Source organism: Gymnogyps californianus, chromosome 27, assembly GCF_018139145.2.
Source record: "Gymnogyps californianus isolate 813 chromosome 27, ASM1813914v2, whole genome shotgun sequence".
Classification (NCBI taxonomy): Eukaryota; Metazoa; Chordata; class Aves; order Accipitriformes; family Cathartidae; genus Gymnogyps; species Gymnogyps californianus.
In genome coordinates, this window is record NC_059497.1 from 6,327,902 (window position 1) to 6,346,656 (window position 18,755).

The following is an 18,755-nucleotide window of genomic DNA, read 5'->3' on the forward strand; positions in this document are numbered from 1 at the left end:
GGGGGGCAGGAATCCCCGGGGGGGGCCCAGAGAACTCTCTTGGGGGCAGGAACCCCCTTGGGGTTTAGTAGCCCCCATGGGGGCAGGACTCTCCCGGGGGCCTCATCCAGCCCTAGAGGGAGGGAGGCAGGAGCAGACCCGGGCTGTGGGGCAGCCAAGCCCTGGGTGCCCTTCCCCGCCCCCCACCCCCACCCCCCAGCTGCAGAGACCCCCGCCGTGTGGGGAGCAAAGATGGGGCCAGGCGGTGAGCCCCATACTCTGCCATGTCCCCCTCCTCACCCCAGCTCTGAGCCGTGGGGGGACGGGGCACGTCACCCCTCCTGATTCTGGAGGCGGTGGATGTGCGAGGCTGTACCGTCGCCCTTGGCTCGCTCCCTGGGGAGAGTCTCTTGCACCCTAAAATGGGGTTTGAGACAGAGGCTGTCCATGAACTGCAGCGGGAGCAGCCGAAGGGCTAACCTGCCCCAGCACCCTGCCCCAGCACAGGGAGGCATCGTTAGCAAATAAGCAATTAATTTGGGGCCCCTGACACCACAAGCTGCTGCTCCTACCCTCGCACAGCCATCAGCATCCCTCGGGCAGCCCTCACCCAGGCCGTCACCGAGGAGCCCTTCTCAGCAACGCGGCTGGGAATGAGCGGGATCACTGGTGTCATCAGAGAGCAGCACCGGCTCCTTCAGCTCAGCAGGTTTGATTAGGGACATCGAGCTCATTCCTCAGTATTTTTGCTGGAGGACTTCGGGGAGCTCCCAGATACATGCCCCCAACCCGCTGGAGGAGCAAGGGCGCTGGATCCGAACGCCAGTCAGGCTCAGAAACAACTGCCTTCACGTTGCTTTTGTCACGTCCTGGTAAAATTTCATCTGTTTTCCACGTGCCAGAGTTTTCCAAGCCAAGACAACCTCTACTTTTTTAAAATAATACTGTGATACAGTTCTCAAATAATGATGATGAATAGCATAGTCCAAGGAAAACATTTTCAAGTGCCAAAGAGGTGGGTAAAGCCATCAGCGCCAGGATCTGGTTGTGGTAACTGCCGTTCCCCTTAATTCGTATCAATGGTTTTAAAAACAGATGAATTAGAAATAGCATTTCTGTCAAGGAATGGCCTTTCCTGTCTGGGACGATCAAAAGTCTTCTCAATCATCAGCTATGTTCTTTGCTGATAAAATGCTCTTTATGTACTTTAAGAAACGCTGAGAGAAATAAATACAGTCAGGAACGTAAGTTATAGACACCGTTAGCTCCTGGCCATGCCTGGAAAGCAGAAGAAATGTGGATTTCTCTGTACCCTGCGCGTTACCTCGCTCCGGGGAGGCACGAGAGCTGAAGCCACAGCCCTAAAGCATCTCACTGCGGCCCCGGCCTCCCGAGAGCCGAATCATCTCCTGTGGTCTTGTAGTAAAGGAGCGCAGGTGAAAAATGCAGCACGCTGGGGGCTGTTCGGTGCCCGTCGAGGGAGGGAGAGTGGCACAGGGCTTGTACTCTTCTACTGTTGTGTAAATCCCAAAGGAGGGGAGTGGGACCCCACCAGCCTCCCAGTTTGGACACCCCCAGGACTGGCCGGGACTCCCAACCAGCATCTGCTCTTGGTGGTGCCCAAATCCCCGCTTCAGCACGGCACAAGCGTTGAGGGGGACACAGGCCCCGAAATCCCCGTCAGACTCTGGGCTGCCACTCCCGTTTTCCCTTTGTGGATCCTCTTTAAACAATTCCTCCCCCATGAGGTGTCATCACTTCTTTGACAAGCACCGAGCACCCAATTTAGCCCTAAAAGAAGTAGTAAATACAGTTTACAGCCGGCGACCACCCCTCACCGCACCCGCAGGCGAGGTGTCGCCCACCACGAAGGTGTGGGGTGGGCACTGGGAGCCGGTGGTGCAGGCTGCACTCCCAGGCACTCGTTGGCGGTCGTCTGCAGGGTGGTGGTGGGGGGGGGATTCGGCCGGGGCACCCCAGGGTGGTGGCAGACACCCAGGGTCGGGGGCATGGCCGGAGCCGGGGACTGGTGGGGCAGCGGGAAGGGGATCACGCAGGCATTGGCACTGGGGAAGTGCTCAGGGGGACTGTGGGTGCAAGAGAGTCGTTACTGGGAGGGGCAATTGCCTCAGAGACCCTCATTACTGGGAGGACTGGGGGTGGTGCAAGTACCTCAGAGGTCCTTGTTACTGGGAGGACTGGGAGGGGGGGCACAATTACCTCAGAGGTCCTTGTTACTGGGAGGACTGGGGGGGGGGGCACAGTTACCTCAGAAGCTCTTGTTACTGGGAGGACTGGGAAGGGCAATTATCTCAGAGGTCCTAATTACTGGGAGGACTGGTGGAGTGGGGCAATCACCCCAGGGGCCCTTGTTACTGGGGGGACTCAGGGGGACAGTTGCCTCAGAGGCCGTTGTTACTGGGAGGACTGGGGGGCAATTACCTCAGAGGTTCCTGTTACTGTGAGGACTGGGGACCCAATTACCTCAGAGGCCCTCATTACTGGGAGCACTGGGGAGCCAACTACCCTAGAGGCCTTTGTAACTGGGAGAACTGGGGGGCAATTACCTCAGAGACCCTCATTACTGGGAGCACTGGGGAGCCAACGACCCTAGAGGCCTTTGTAACTGGGAGGACTGGGGGGCAATTACCTCAGAGACCCTCATTACTGGAAGGACTGGGGGGGGAAATCCCCTCAAGTGCCCCGTTACTGTGAGGGGCAATTACCTCAGAGGCCCTCGTTACTGGGGGGGCATCCGCCCAGGGGCCCTCGTTACTGGGAGGACTGGTGGCGAGGTTACCCGCAGGCCGTCGGTACTGGGAGGGCCGGGGTGACCGGCACAGACGCTGTTCTTACTGGGAGGACTGGAGGGTGAGTGGGGGGGGGAAACCCAGCGGCGGCACACCAGGCTCCCCCTCCCCCGCCGCCGTGACGTCAGAGCGGCGCGCCGGCAGGGTCGCGGCCGGGTGACGTCATGGTCTCGCGCGGGGTGGGCGGGGGCGGCGCTGTCCCCGCTGTCCCCGCGGCCCCGCTGCGGCCCGGGCGGGACATGGCCCCGCGCGGCCGCCCCGACGCCGCCGCCATGCCCAAGAGGGGCGCCCGCAAACGCCTCAAGTTCCGGGCCGACGACGTCTGCTCCGAGCGCGGTGAGGGCTGGGCCGGGGCCTGAGGGGAGCGGGGCCGGGCCGGGCCCGGAGCGGGGCCTGAGGGGAGCGGGGCCAGGCCGGGGCCCGGCCCTACCGGGGGAAGACGGCCTGGGCTGGCTGGAGAGGAGGGGCTGGGCCTGGGCTGGGGCCTGAGGGACGAAGGGGCTTCGCCCGAGGGGTTGAGGGGCCTGGGCTTGGCTGGGATGAGGGGAGAGGAGGACGGTCCAGTCTCACCCGGGAGGTGAGCCGGGCCCACTCGGGCTTGTGGAGGGAGAGAGCTGCCTCCAGCTGGAGGCGGGGGGATCTGGCGTGATGTGGGAGTGTGGGAGTGAGCCGTCCTGGTCTGTGAAGGAGGAGCCTCGGCCTAGAGGATCAGCCAGGCTTGAGTTGGGCCGTGTGTGAGGAGGGGTATGGGGACTGGCGTTGAGGTGGAGGGAGAGGGAGACCTGGGCTGCGTTGGGCAGGGGGGTGGATCCCCTGGGCCTGGAAGACTGATGGGCTGGGGTAGAGGCCTGCTGGGGGCTCCTGGTCTGCCCCTCTCTGCTGGGGCTCCTTTTCCTGCTTGTGCACCTCTTGCTCAAGCCTCTGTTCGTATGGGGAGTGTCCGCTTGAGGGGTCATGGCTCTTAGACCTTCTATCCTCTCCCCTATAATCCATAATCCTGCTGATGCCCTGTCTCCCGACTCTCCTGCAGTGACGGTGGCAGATTATGCTAACTCAGACCCAGCTGTCGTGAAATCTGGACGGGTGAAAAAAGCTGTGGCCAATGCAGTTCAGCAGGAAGGTGAGTCTACACTGGGGAGCCTGCCTTCCCCAGGCTGCCTCCCCATTTTGCTGGCCTCTGCATGATGTGGAAAACTCCCCTTCTGTGGCCTGAGAAAATCTGTCTCATTTAGTGCCTGAAAATGAGTCTGTGTTCCTCTGCAGAATGAGGTGTTCAGGATCTTAGACAAGAGGTTTTGCAGAAAGCTTGTTGGAAGTCCAGTAAGAATTGCTGAGTCTTTGTTAGTGCCTGAAATGGAATGCCTTTACCCATTAACTATTGGGTGTTATCTCCTGCTTGAAGCAGAAAATAACATGATAGGAGTCTTTATTACTTCATGACCTCATATAAAACTGTAGACACCTTTATTAGCAGGTAAAATTTTTTGCAGTGGGAATAAGGTTATGATAGTTTTGGCAAACGTGTTCCCCTGCCTGTGCTGCAAGCTGCAAGGAGGTCTTTTGAAGGTGTTGCTGTTCCCTTGGTGAACTGTATAAACAAGCAAGTTCCTGGAAAGGTATTGCAATATTTTCTTATCTACTTTCTCCTTCGTTTTTAGCTGCTGGGAGCAGTCTGAACTAACACACCCTGTTTGCTTGAGAAATGTTAATGTTTAGGCCTCGACTCTTAAATGTAGCTGTTCACACGTGTTGGAGGTGAATGTTATTACATTGACAGTGACGACTGAACCCTTCGTATAGGAAAACTCTTGTTATGTTGCTGAAATCTTATATGTTTAAAGAAAATGCGTTCTTTGCGCGAGTGCCTGTCATGGGGTAACTGTACAGGGCAGTTGTGCTGGTGAATATCCTTTTTAGCTGCTACTTCACAAGCTTTTAAGATCAGAGCACCTTCCTCTCTTGTTGCCTCCTTTGTGATAGGCTGGGGGCCTCCCCCTTCCCGTTCCCTCTCCTGTTCACCCTTCTGTATTCTCTCTTTTTGAGGCACTGCCTCAAAGTACTGCACTTCAGCATCATACCTGGCAAACTCTGTTGTCTTTTCTTTCTCCCTGCCCCACCCTGAGTCCTTGCATCCAGCATTACCTGCTTTGTCCAGCTTAACCCCTTTCCTAAAATCCTGCTCTGTTTCTGGCTCACCTCCACGCTGTCTAGATGACTCCCGGTCACAGCAGTTCCCTGCCCACCCCTTTCTCAGGTCTTTGCAGTGCGGAGTCACTGGGGCTTTCCCCTCCTTACGCGGGGGATCCTCGGGAACTCTCCTCCCCAGCCCCAGGGCTGTGCTACAGCCTTATCTGGTGCAGTCCTGACGCATGCTACAGCCTTATCTGGTGCAGCGTGCCATGGCACGGGGACAGCAGGCAGCCGGGAGGAGACAGCAGCCTCTGCCCGGGGAGCTTTAGCCTTTGGCCTCGCTCACCTCCTGTCTCTTGGCTCCAAGTAAACATCGCACTGCGTGTGACTGCTAGCAAGCGGGGAGCTTCACGGGGAGGGGAGCGAAGGCCAGGTGGAATTTTCCTGAGCTTTTTTCCTCCCCATCCTAACCCCCAGGGACAGGGTGGAGATTACGGCTGTGAGATGGAGAGAGGGTGCCTCTCTGCAAGATTGCAATGCAGTGTGATTCCGTGTGTGAATGGACTTGTGTTGTCGACTCACATGTTGATCTTTCCTTTGCAGAGTGTGATGGTTTCTTTTTCTAAACGCCTGTCTGAGGCTCTGTCAGTTGTTGTTCTCTCTTGCTTGGCTGTATTTGATGTCATAACTTACTGCCATTCGTGTTGCCATCTATTTCTCTTTCTTTTTGCCTATAAAAGGTCATGTAGAGAGGGCAGTACGATTTGACGGTGAGGGATACCACTGTCATGAATGATTACAGTTTACAGAGTAAACTGTGCAAAGCGAGGTAGAACTGGTTTAGCAAAGCACTGAAAGTATCTCTAGTCAGTGGGTACAATCAAACTCTATCTTAAGACTGTCTTTCCATCTGCTGTCTTACCGTTTCAAAACGTTGTTCTGTGGTTAGAAATGAGAACCTCTCTCGCCTGAATGTATTTATGGTCAGTTCCTGATTTTTTGGTGTTTTTTTTTTTTTTTTTTTTTTCCCCCTGCTGCTCTGTCTCTTTAATTCAGATAGCATGTCTTGCTCTCCAGTGGCTCTGGTGACTGTAACTGTGATGTATAAAACCTTCCTGGGCTTCAGTTTGTGCTAGGTTAGAAAAGCTCGAGCAGTGCAAGCCTCCTCTGGCATGGTTAGGTGCCTCTTGGTAGAAGTCCTTTTCTTCACCCAGCACATTAGGTTGAAATTCAACTTCCTTGAACGAATTTTACAGACTATTTGCAAAGCGTTTGTAACGCTGTTACAATGCTGGTCTCTCTATGACTGCCTCACACAGCTGTAACATAGGACCGCACCTTTCTTTTTCAAGACTGTCATTACTGCCTCACACATGAATTTTTCTGCCCTCAGTTTACAGATCAAGTTTTAAAAATAATATTTCCTAACAGGGATGTGTCTAAAAATCTCCCCAGAGGCAGCAAAAAACCCCAAACCAAACCAAAACCCAACTGACTTGACTTGCTGTTGTCCTCATTAGGCCAGAGTCTTTCCCTTCACTAAATTCTAGGGTAAGTGGAGCTCCTGTATGCTTGGTGCTGAATTATATCGCTCATGGATTGTGTGTCATCGGCCACAGGATCTCTTTATCCTCCTGAGAAGGGAGTGTATCTTCTCTGTGTTCATAGAACAATTACAGAGTAGGTGCTGGCTCTGTACAGGCTGAACAGTGGTCATGCAAGGAAGCTCTGGTATGCAGGGGAACCAGTTAGCACTGTAGAAAAAGAGCCTGTTGTTTTATTCAGAATTGTAAACAGCTTTGGCTAAACCAATGGGATCATCTGCATAATGTGCTGGTAATCATCCTCATTGTTCATTCTTTAAAACAAGAAGCTGAATAATTATGTTTCCAATTCACTCACCCATGCTAATCTTTCTCTGACAAGGTAATCCTCGGGCCCAGGATTTACTTGCTTGTGTCACTCAGCTTTAATGCAGTTAGCATTCTTAGCAGTGGCTGTGGCAGTGGTTCCACTGCAGTATCTCCTGAACTTGGATCACCTTTTTCTCTCTGCTGGCACACTTACTGTGTCGTTGCTTGTCATTCTAGTAAAATCCCTCTGTGGTTTGGAAGCTTCTTGTGTTCCTGCTGAGGAAGTTCTCTCCGTGTCGGGAGAGTCTTGTGACAGCAGCGATGAAATGGATACAAAGGAAAGCATCAACGGGCGAGCTGCCTCTAGAAAAAAGAAGAGCAAAAGGCACAAAGGTATGGTCGCCAGCCTCTCCTGGGGGGCTCTGTGTGGGCTGCTTCTGCATCTTCTGCATGTGCGATGTTAATGCTTGCTATTTACAGGCTAGTCATGGGGCTCTTTGGGGCATTCTGCAACTTGTATGTGTACAAAGAAATGCCAAGGGTTAAATCGCTTTTAAGCCTGCTGGGACTCAGTCAGAGGTGTTGTGTTTTCACAAGGCAGAGCCTTGGGCGTGAAATCAAAGCCTGAGAGCTTGTTGCTTTCAGTAAACTTCTTTCAACCTTGGAAAAGAATGCCGCTCTTTTGAAGAGTTGTGAAACTTTGCCACCAGACATGTTACTTCATTGAACATATGCTGGTGAAAGCAGGGTTTGCTTTGGGGAAAAAACAATGCTGCTGTCCATGATGCATTTGTTGGCAAAATCCAAGCTCTGTCTTCAGGATGTTTCCAAGGCTGCGGTTTGTTACAAATGAGTTTAGAGGGCTCTTTTTCCAGCAAGTGAATTTGGCCCTAGTGGCATCACAGTAAATTAATTCCGGGGAGATGTATCCTTCAGCATTTACACTTTGTGCAACTCTATCGAAAGCAATTTGCAACGCAGTGTTCTGCTGCACTGTGGAATCCTGCAGGAGTTTCTAATAACAGGTTGCTTTCAGGTTGACAAATTTTAACTTGGTTTCTTGAGCTTAAGAAAAACTTAACTTTATTAATGTTGGTACTAATTTATGTAACACATCAACATCCACCACGGACTGTAGGTGCACAGCACTCCTCTGGGGTAGGAGTTTAATCTCTTTGATTAAGACATCCTTCAGAATCCTGAGAAAATAAGAGTATCTCAGTGGCTAGAGTTATGAGTCTGGAAAGACAGTATTCTGTTCTACCACAACCTTGTCTTACTTATTTCTGCTACATGTTTCGGGAAGAAGAAATGGTGATAGACCATTGATGCTTCTGGCTGCCCTCTGCAGTTCAGCAGTTGTGTAGTTTGATGGCTTCTTGAGTCAGAGCTGAAACAGCAAAGTGGATGTTACAGCCCATTCTGAGTGTGCCTGCCGTAAATCCGTAGTGGTGTAGGGAAGTGATTGCATCCAGAGCTTTCTCTGGCAATGACCGTAGCAATTATCACATGAGGATAAAGTACTGCCCTTTGGTGCTAACCTGCTGTCTCAGTATTAGATCTGGCACCCTCAAGTTCTTAAACGCCTCATTTATGCCACTTGTTCACAAACCTCATAGCAATTTTTTCTGTTAGCACTGTGTACAAGTTGTATGTTTTCTTTCTCTTTTCTTCATGTTCCTAATGCTCAGTATTATTATACTATATATAGCTATTTATGTTCTTTAAAAGTATTTTTTTCTCCTAAAGTTGGAGCAGTGTCTGTGGAAAAACGTGTGGTGTTAACTTAAAAACACTGCAGGAATGAAAGGAGTTTCTGAACCTTCAGTTCTGGTTGAGCAGTTCTGACACCTCTGAGAGGAAGAACAGGCCATTCTGTTCGTCTGAATTGCATTAGAAGTTTCCCATCCAAGAAGCTTTAATGAAATTACAGATTTAAGAAAAGCAGCTGATTAGTCAGTTGCAGAAGAGAATTGCTTACCCTCCCTAGCAGAGCTCCTGCAAAAATATTGTGACCATTTGAACAAAGAATTGACAAGCTTGGCGATGTCTTAATGTTCAGGGACTTCTAGTGTAAAGCATTTTTTGATGACCTGTTAAATGAGCAGTTTTGATAAAAATGCATGAGCTTGGCCCTCCTTTACATAAAGTTGCCTCTGTATTTGCCATCCAATTTTTATTGCTTTGCTTAAGTGTTATTTTTCAGCTGTGAAAGGGTCAAGCATTGATACAGGGTCCAGAAAGGCTGTGGGATTTCCATCCTTGGATACAGTCAGAACTCGACTGGACAAGATCCTGAACGAAATGATCTAATTCAGCCTGCTTTAAGCTGGGCTGTTTGGACTAGAGACCTCCAGAGAACCCTTTCAGCCTGAATGATTCTTTGAATCTGCCACTTTGCATACTTGTGCAAACAATGCAGCAGGGATAAATGGTGGCATATATCCAGCAAAGGGAAAGTGTAATGGTTGCTGATGAAAACCGGTAGCAGTGATAATGAAGTTGTACTAACATGGGCTTGTTTGGCTGACTGTGTGTATATACATATTTCAGCTGCTTACCCTGTGCTACCAGTAGTAAAGCACACGCCTCTCGATGTGACTTGATAAAGAGGTTATTTACTACACTAACGTACGTTCATTGCATTTAGAAAATCCTGATGGGGGTGGCGGAGAAGAATACCCCATTGATATCTGGCTGTTGTTGGCTTCCTACATTCGCCCTGAAGACATTGTCCGGTTTTCTTTGATTTGCAAGAAAGCCTGGACTGTTACTTGCACTGCTGCCTTTTGGACCAGGCTCTACAGAAGGTGAGACTCCAGAGAATTTTTAAACTATTTGTAGGAGGCTTCAGCAGTGACCAGCTCTCTGCAGAGCTGTAAATAAGGGAATAATTCCCTATAGGCTAGGGTCCTATAATGTTTGCATATTGACATGGTGATGCAGGCCTCATTTGGCAAGGGGTTGTGGTATATTGCATCTGCTTTGGATCTGGAAATGGATCTGCGTGGCATATTCCTGTATGCTCCGTATAAAATCTCAAAGCATCGTGTGCTTTTCTGCTTGTTGTGGCCTACACGCTCCTGTTTGTAACAGTGTGCTTTGTGTGTAAAGCACTCAAAGTGCTTACGGTAAGGTCAGCACCATTACCTTACTGAAAGATGGGCAAACATCACTGATAGAAAACTTGCCCTGCCTCAAGGTTTGATCATGGCCACCTTCCTGTAATTAGGGTGGCCTGAGAGAAACTAAGGCATTTTGGAGCTGTCTCCGTGGCAGAAGTAAGTTATAAATAAAGTAAGAGAAGAAGAGCAAAGAGATGGTCAAAACTTGAAACAAATTCTTCTGTCCTGGTGCATGTCCCTTGGACTTTCCTTCAGGACAGAACATTTTCTTTACATTTCTATATCTGTTGCCCAGGAGGTGCAAGCAGCAGGAGTACAGTGCAAATAGCAGCCATGGTCATCCTCGCCCCTGTTTTTTATTGTGAAGTTCCCTAGCAAAGGCTCCTTTGGCATCTGATCAAAGAATGACCCTCGAGCGCAGGCATTCAGACTGCTGGGCAGTTGTCTGCAAGCATGCAGTCAAGCTCAGCTAAAGTGAGTCCTTGAGAACCTGCAGGTATCTGCAGCCCTCTGTGCATCCTGCAGCTAAAAACACCATCTGGTCTCTCTGGGCAAACTGGCTGCAAGGAATTATTGGGGAATTGTAGCATGATATGCTTATGTGTATGCTGGAAACCTGTCTGATGCAGGTAAAGTCTTTGAGACTGTCATGTGATTTCATGTAGAGCAGTACAACACCCTTGAAGCACTCGGAGTTGACAAGAGGTCCTCTGATCAATCAGATGTTCAGTTTTCTCTCAACATTGATCTCTTCATAGCTCTCTTCTGCACGTCTCTGGCATTCTGACCCTTCAGCATGTGTTGGGTTTGTCGTTGGCTTTTCAGGCACTACAGTCTGGATGCGTATCTGCCTCTCCGCTTGCGGCCAGAGTCCATGGAGAAGTTGCACTGTCTCCGTGCCTGTGTCATCCGGTCGCTGTACCACATGTACGAGCCTTTCGCATCTCGAGTCTCCAGGAATCCAGCTATTCCAGACAGTACTCCCAGCACTTTAAAAAATTCCAGAGTAAGTGGAATCACTAAGGAAGTTGGAGATGTATGAGATGTTGCTCTTTCTCGTTTCTTGTTCTCTTTCTAGAAGAAAAATAGATGATGTTTAGATGGTCGCCAGTGAAGCTTGGGTGTAGGATGATTACTAACTCTGAATAGTGATTTTTAAAAGTATACTGGCTACTTGTATCTGTATAGTTGCTACTACAGAGGATTCTAGTTACTCTTCTGGGTAACTTCTGCCTAAGTCCTATCACAACATCTTTGTAATCAGCAAAAAGGCACTTGCTTCACTGAATGTCACAACTGCTAGGGATATTTGCAGCTCTCCCCTCCTCTGTTGCAAATTTGTTGCTGAAAGGAGGTTGCAGTAGGATCAGCTTTTATATCTCCTGCTTTATTCTGATGCTGTCTGCCAGAATACATCTTTTCTCCGTAGCAGGCATCTGGAGAGATCAGAAGTGACACTGATAGCCTCTGAAAGGGAGTCACTTCATACTACGTTCCTGTAGGTCACCTATCGTCTTTGGTGTCTGGGCGAGGGAGGGTAGTGAGGTGGTGAGCATGGCAAATGTGCAGAGCAAATGTCTGCTTTGGGACTGGGGCTGCAGTTGTGTTGGGCTGTAAAGGGTTTGTCTCTGGTGTGGGCAGGCAATTCCCTTTGCTATCCCAGCTTGGAGCACTTGCATATCCATTCCTCCTTAATTGCTGTTGACCATTAACTCTGAAATGCCTCTGTGTCTCTTGTTTGGTTTTAACTTGCAACTGGCTGATACTCTGAGCAGCTTAAGCAACAATGTGAATTCTCCACCCTCCAAATCCAAAGTCAAAAACCTGTTGAATGAGGTTTTTGGAGCCAAACTGAAGTGGTTTTGGTTCAAGAGTTGTACTTTCTTTTCCGTGCAAAATAGAGCAACCTCATCTATCTGTATGTGACAACCCTCCTTTCTTCCTTCCTCTCCCTGGGTGGATACTGGAAAAAAAAAGTCATACCGCTTAGGGAGCATCCAGCAGTAACACAAGCAGGTGGTGCTGCAGAGCAGGAGAAAAGCACACAGTTCTGTGTGTAGTCTTATCTCTGCATCCAGAGCTCTTCATTATCTTCCAGAATCCCCAGTTTGGGTATCATCTTTCTTAAAAAATAAAAAGTAAAACATTTCTAGGAAATTCCAACTTAACCTTAGTCCTTCTGAGTCTAACTTCCTACCACTGCTCGGATCTGGTAGTGTGGCTGTAAGAGCTGGAAACCCTGAGATGATGCTGGCAGGGTCAGCATTTTGGAAGCATTCACGTTGACATCATAACGGCTTTGGTGCCCACTGCTAGTGCTTCTGTTGTACTAACGGTTTGAGGAAGATTCTTGAAGTGCAGTCTCTTATTATTCAGCTTTTAAAAAAGGAAATTAAATGGTGACGAGGCTTTGTTAGAACAGTAGAGGTTTGACCTAACCCCTTGGAGCATAAAAGAACCATCCTGAGTCTGGTCTTGCTGTACTACTGCATTGCAAGACTCTGAGCTCCACCTGTGTTACTGTGCACAGAACTGCCGCAGCACAGTGGGTACGGAGGAGGATCTGGCATTGCCTCCCCATGTTCTTGCTTTCATGGGCTTTGGTTATACCTTTACGGGTCATTGAAACTAATGGCAAATGCCTACATAAACTGCATGTGGCAAGAGGAGACCCCAGACCCGGGTGTTATCGAATCTAGCTTTTCCTCTTTAATTTCCTTTTTTCTTTCCCTAGCCTAGCTTGTGTGGGACACTGGAGCCGTTATGGTGTCAGCAGAAGTGTTTGCCCTTTAAAGACACCCCCATTATTTTTGGTGGAGCGGCAGGCCATACGGCGCGTCTGAAGGGCAGGACGGCTGACCCGTGGACGACATCCTCTGCCCCTTAGGAGGTACTGACCATTTTGTGCTTCACTACTTGCCATGACCAAACAAGTTGCTAGACCAGGCTGTCTCTGCAGGTGAACTACAAATGCCACTGATGGTGGAGTTAAACTCAGCAGCATCTGCTGCTCACCTGAGTTAAAAGAGATCTGGAGAACGTTTTTACTGGAAAAAACTGAGGGCCACCTCCTCCCAGGTGGAGGTTACTTGGCGCATGTTTCTGAGCTTGACTCCACATAGCTTTGTTGTTCACCTCATGAAGATTGTGGAGATAAAGGTCCTTTAAGGACTCTTGTTTATGGACATGACTCAGAGTTGAAGTAAAGGGTCTTGTTATCACCTGTAGTCTCTAATTACAGAGCCCCCGTGGTGGAGGCTGGCTCTGGCTTTGTTTCATTTGGGGTCACGCTAGCCTGGAATGAAACTAAATGCGTGCTTCACCCTGCAACCCAGTCAGGCCTTCTCTTGGCGTGGGAGAGACTGTGTATGGGTCATGGGGAGTTGTCTTTATCCATATTGTTCTTCATTTTCCTGCTGACGCTGTTAAAAGGTAAGACCAGCTGTGGTAGGCTGGCATCTGTGGTGTGGAAACACTTTCAGTGATGGCTGGACTGACTTGCCGTATTCTTTTCTCGGATGCTGAAGGCTAGTTGCTTCTACTGACTGGTAGGCAGGGAATTTCCTTCCTACTCAGTTTAATACAGGAGTTCTGCTGAGACTCCTGCTCTAGAACGAGTGCTGCATGCTGGGATGGATCCTGTGGACCACACAGTGATAACTGGATTAAATTGGAGGACTCCTGGTGTGTGCCTGCATGGGAGGGCAGTGCTGGTTACCTCTGATGCTGTTGGAGGCCCTTTTCTCATTTTCTTTTAAAAGGGACAGTAGATTGATCAGACTGTGCTATCCTCGCAGTGTTTTTATACTCTGAAGTATGACAGTCAGTGCCTAGTGATGTCAAGACCTTCTTTTGACACCACAGTGGCTTAGGAACTTTCTCATCTGTCACCTCATAGCTCATGTATTGGTCTTTGCATTTCCCTCTGGATTCTCTCCTCCTTGATCCTTATTCTGTTTTCAGTTGTTCCTCGCTTTAATCTTGTTTGGAGTCCAGTTTAATGGGAGTTCTTGGTGGGTGGGGGAAACGGGTGAATCTGTGCCGCTCACCTCTGCCTTCTGAAAGGGACAAATTGTGCAACGGGATTTTTCTGTTTAGCACGTCAGTGGCTACATGTTGTATCATCCAGTTGCATGATGAGTTGGCCAACTTGAAACTGGGAGACCTAAACTGCTGAGTGTGTTCTTTGAGCATAATTAATTTGAATAAATGGCTCCTAACTGCTCCTATGTAATTGTGTTTGTAATTGGAAGCCTTTATGCTCTGCTAAAACTTATTTAAAGCAGTGCCTCTAAGGGTTTCATAATTTTATGTTTCTTTTTTTTTTTTTTTTCCCACCTCAGTGTCTGCTCTTCTGGTGCAAAAAGCTTGAAGGGAACAGACAAGAAGCAATGTGGGAATTCAACTTCAAGTTCAAAAAGCAGGTATGAAAGAAGAACCAGAATGGCTTTGACTGTTTTTGAAGCAGTAATGATTTTTCTGGGTGGCAGAAAGGAAGGTGGAAACTTTTTATGCGTTCAGATGATAAATGGAAACTCTGACTCCCATGATAAACTAAAGCACGTTCTGAAACTACACTTGGTTTTCAGTCTGTATTACCAAGACATTTAGAATCCTACATTTTTATTTCCTCATTTGGTATCCTTTCTCTACTGTAAGATGTGGATCATTTGTTAGCACAAATAATCTAATCTTTGGGTCATCGCTACTGATTACTACCAAAAACCAGACTATTTGACTTTAGTGGTCAAAATGTAGACCAAAATCTGAAACTTCTTATTTTACCATTAGAAAGATTTCCCAGAGAAGTGAAGAAAGCCAACGCTGCCAATGAAAACCTCCAGTCATGGGTCTCAGGAGAAGCAAGTAGTTTCAGGCAACCTTGGGAATTCTGCAGCTTTCCCTTCTAAAGAAATAGTCCTGCAGATTGCCTCTCCTGAGTGATGGCTTTTTGTTGTTTATATAAAGCTGTGCCCAAATATGTAGGAATGCGGTGAGAACCTGCTAGTCAGCACCGGTGAGAAGCAGCCAAACTCTCATCATAGGTTCCTGCTTAGCTAAATAAGTCTCTCCTTTGTTTCAAGTCTCCCAGATTTAAGAGCAAGTGTTGCAAAGGTCTTCAGCCACCGATTCAGTATGAGGAAGTCCATACAAATCCGGATCAGGATTGCTGTCTACTGCAGATCACCACCTTTAACTTCATATTCGTGCCAATAGTCATGGGTATGACGTTTACCTTGGTAAGTGTTTGAGAAATCTGCCAGGCAAACTTTGCATGCACAGTTCCTGTAAGGAGATGAAGAGGACACCTCTTTGGTGGTGTGAAAATCCCACTGCTGCATCAACAAACCAATTCTGGCAGTCTTAAGGTTAATGATCAGAGGAAATGCTGAGGATCTTCTCAGTTTAGCTTCTGCATTTCCATCAGCTCTTCCCTATTTGGTGCAGCAAATACAGATGATGTTGAGAATCTGTAAGGAGCTGTGGTTGTGCAGCATCTGGGGCCAGATTACCTGTCAGTACTCCAGCAGGGTACAAGAGGTAGGGATGCACGAGAAGAGGTTTTCCCTCCTCAAGAAAATATCTCCTTACCTTACGGCAATAAATTCTGAGAGCAAAAACCTGTATGAGCAAACTCGCTCAATGTGTGTATGGTCCCTGACTGCTGATTGCTGGGAGAAAGAGCAGCTTTTGAACCAACTTCCACAAACTCAGCTCCAGACAGCAGCAGAGCCGGTGTGCTTAGGCAAGAGCAGTGGTAAAGCGTGGGGCAGCACGTGTGGCTGTACTTGTAAGTCAGGGTTTCAGAAGTGGCCTGTGCCCAAGAGAGCTTCAGTCTGGCTTCACTTGAGAGTAGGGCAGTGAGTTCCAGACTTCCTTTGACAGCCACTTGCTTTCAAGTTCACTTCTGGCATTATTATTTGGGGTTGCCAGCCAGAGAGAACTGGTTTGAATCCCATGCTATAGATTCAGAGTGTAACTCTGCCAGCACCTGAAATACCTTAGACTTGTACAATTTAGAGGAATTTAAAAAAAAAATAAATCTAAAATTGTACTGTTAAGAACTCTTATTTATTCATCACTTTGATTTTCTGAAGCACCTCCTGGTCTCTTTACTTGCAGTTCACCATCAACGTGAGCACAGACATGAGGCATCATCGCGTGCGCCTGGTGTTCCAGGACGCCCCAGTTCGCAATGGCAAGAAACCTCGCCTTGACCAAGGAGTGCAGGTTGTGCTGGACCCTGTGCATAGCGTGCGGCTCCTGGATTGGTGGCACCCGCAGTACCCCTTCTCTCCAAAAGCTTAGTGCTCTCCTGAGTCTGCAGGAGCCGGCAGGTGACTGAATCTGGCAGGCTGAAGAGAATTTCTAGGAACCAGGAAATCCTATTTTTATTTCTTAAATAAATTCTGCAGTCTCCTTGCAAGTGGTTGAAGCTACTGAGCTAGTCTGTATGTATATAACTTCTGGTCAGTGATGGGCAGAGCTGAGTGTAAAGCAGAAACTATTTGTAAACACACTTTTATGTAAAATTCACGTTTTATGATTTGAAAGGAGCTCCCTGGAACTGTTCATTTAAAATCCTTTTGGTGCTAATGAAAGTAGTCCTGTTTTCTGTTGTTCGGGAAGAAGCAGGAGGTTTTGCTTTCCAGCTTTAATACGCCCAGAAACAATTTACAAACAAAATCCATGTTTGTTTTACGGCAGCATGATTGCATTCAAACACAGTGTGATATTTCAGTGTCTGAGAAGCAGTAAGCAAAGCAGCAGTGATCAACAATAATGCTGATTCACAGTCCAACAGATACGAGTTTAAGGAAAGAAAAAAGTATAAATGATCAAACAAAGGAATTATTTCAAAGAGGATTTGTAAGGCAAAAGTCTTTCTTGAATGTAAAGATACTCCAAGTTCTCACACTGATGTTTCCTCTTTGAAAAGAAGATCTAAACCTTTAAAACCAGAAAGTGCTTTTCAGAGAAGATAAACAGAGAGAGGGAGAGGAGATGGAGGGGATAAACTAAAATAACTGAAGCAGTGATGAAGGACTTGACTCTGTGTCTTTTCTAAGAGCAGTGGAACAGTGTTGGCCTGTTGACACTGGAAAGCCCGGAAGCAATTGGTGATCTGGCTTTTGACTAAACAAATTAATTTCTGTGAGGAAGAAGAAGCCCTGATATTTTCTGTGGCTCTGGGTTGATTGAGAAGGGAGAGGGGCACAGAGGCTGGGCCTGTCTGTCGTGTCCAGAATGAATTGGGCTGGAGATGTAATTCAGCGGGTGAACGTCTTGCCGCTCACAGACGGGGGTCTCGTGGAGGCGTGGTGGCAGGCAGAGGAGGTACTGGAGCACAGCTGAGCAACAGTGGAAATAGTAACCCTGGACTGAGTTTTGCTGCCTATTGATGATTAGCTCCTCAGTCCTATTTCACATCAGATCTTGTCTCAAGCAGGAGTAACTGAGCACTTTTCCGTGTGTAATGTTTAGTGAAGCTCCTGGAAGGAGAGGGAGTTCTGCCATCTCAGTTTGAATTGAATATGCAAATACCTCGTGATCCCTGGGTAGCTGCCTGTGAGGAGTTTCTTGCATGTGCCTCTGCCACTCTAAATCACTGCCAAGGACATCTACCCCAAACTTGGATCTGCGTTAGAGGCTCTGTGGTGTTGACTTCAAACAAACATATTTGGGAAAACTCCTGCCTCACAGTTCCCCTTTGCACTGCTGCTGAACACGTGTTGATGCCAACAGGTAAGGTTTGAAACTAGATTAGTCAATGTGCAGATACAGGGCAAGAAAAATGTGCTGTAACTGTGATAATGAAGCTGGTTCCTATGATAGTGGAGCCTGGTCTGAGTTGTGGTTGCCTTTGTGGTGCAGGAGAGGAAAAGCAGCAAGTTAGTGGTGGAGCTGTGTGTAAAGGCTGCAGCTGCAGCAATGTGCGGCACTGCCTGTGCAGAAGGAAGCTGCTCCACGGCAACAAGTGAATAACAGTCTTTTTTTGAGATGGGTTTAAATACAGCTGAACTTGGTGACAGATCCTCAGTGGTCATGTGGTGGAGTTTCTCCACTGGAGTTCAGTAAGTGAAACATTGTCAGCTTGCGCAGTTATCTGTTGTCTTGGGCGGGGGCTCCTTCTTGGCTGGTGTACGCTCTGCTAGGGAGGTGTCTATTCAATCGGAGCCTGTTTTCTGCAGAACCCGAGGCGCTTTGAAGAGCATGCTTCGAGGCATTTTCTGCGATGTACCCTGAAAACTCCTCTGTTTTCCACAGTGATGCCATGGTGATTGCTGCTTGTGCTGTGCATGAGATACAGATATGGAGGGTGGGGGCAGAGATGTTCGGGTCCCGGCTCAGGGCTGGGTGGCAGGAGGACGGAGCAGGCTGGTGTCTGGCCAAAGCTCTGCCCTCGCCTGCGGAGAGCTGCTCCGGCTGAGTAGGGACAGGAACAGCAGCCTGTGCCTTGCTCTTGCTTCTGTGAAGAAGTACAGGACAAATCTTAGGGCTTCGTGTTTCTGACATCTGTGAAAGCAGGAATATGTTCTAATCAGGTGTGTGACATGTCCAGGATATGCTTAATGTTCTGGGACAGAGGTACTCCAGCAGCACCCGCTCCAGATGGCAGTGGTGCAGGCGGCACGGGCTGTAACGGCAGGAAGCGGGTGGGTGGGATGTTTCCTGCTACCAACAGACCTGCTGCTTTCAAATAAGGATATTTACATATGGACAGATGCTCCTAACCCAAAGAGGTGCCTCTCCCATGCCAGCCTTTTTCAAGGCTAAAATGTATAAAATGCAGAAGAACGATTTTCAATCTTTTCCTTTGCAAGTAGCAAACCTTTTGATGACTCCAGTGACGGAGC

General features: G+C 48.5%; 2 protein-coding genes across 2 annotated transcripts in view; one reads left to right on the plus strand and one right to left on the minus strand.

The window, feature by feature from the left end:
* The window catches only part of LOC127026358 (guanine nucleotide-binding protein G(i) subunit alpha-3), a 378,524-nt gene that overhangs the window by 347,492 nt on the left and 12,277 nt on the right, over positions 1-18,755 (minus strand). The gene's annotated exons all lie outside the window — the stretch shown is intronic.
* Positions 3,029-16,324, plus strand: TMEM183A (transmembrane protein 183A). Its single transcript, XM_050911556.1, has 8 exons — positions 3,029-3,125; positions 3,820-3,909; positions 7,010-7,165; positions 9,423-9,582; positions 10,723-10,903; positions 14,241-14,321; positions 14,982-15,137; positions 16,021-16,324. Exons 1-8 carry the CDS (start codon positions 3,029-3,031, stop codon positions 16,204-16,206), a joined length of 1,107 nt encoding a protein of 368 aa, XP_050767513.1. The 3' UTR covers positions 16,207-16,324.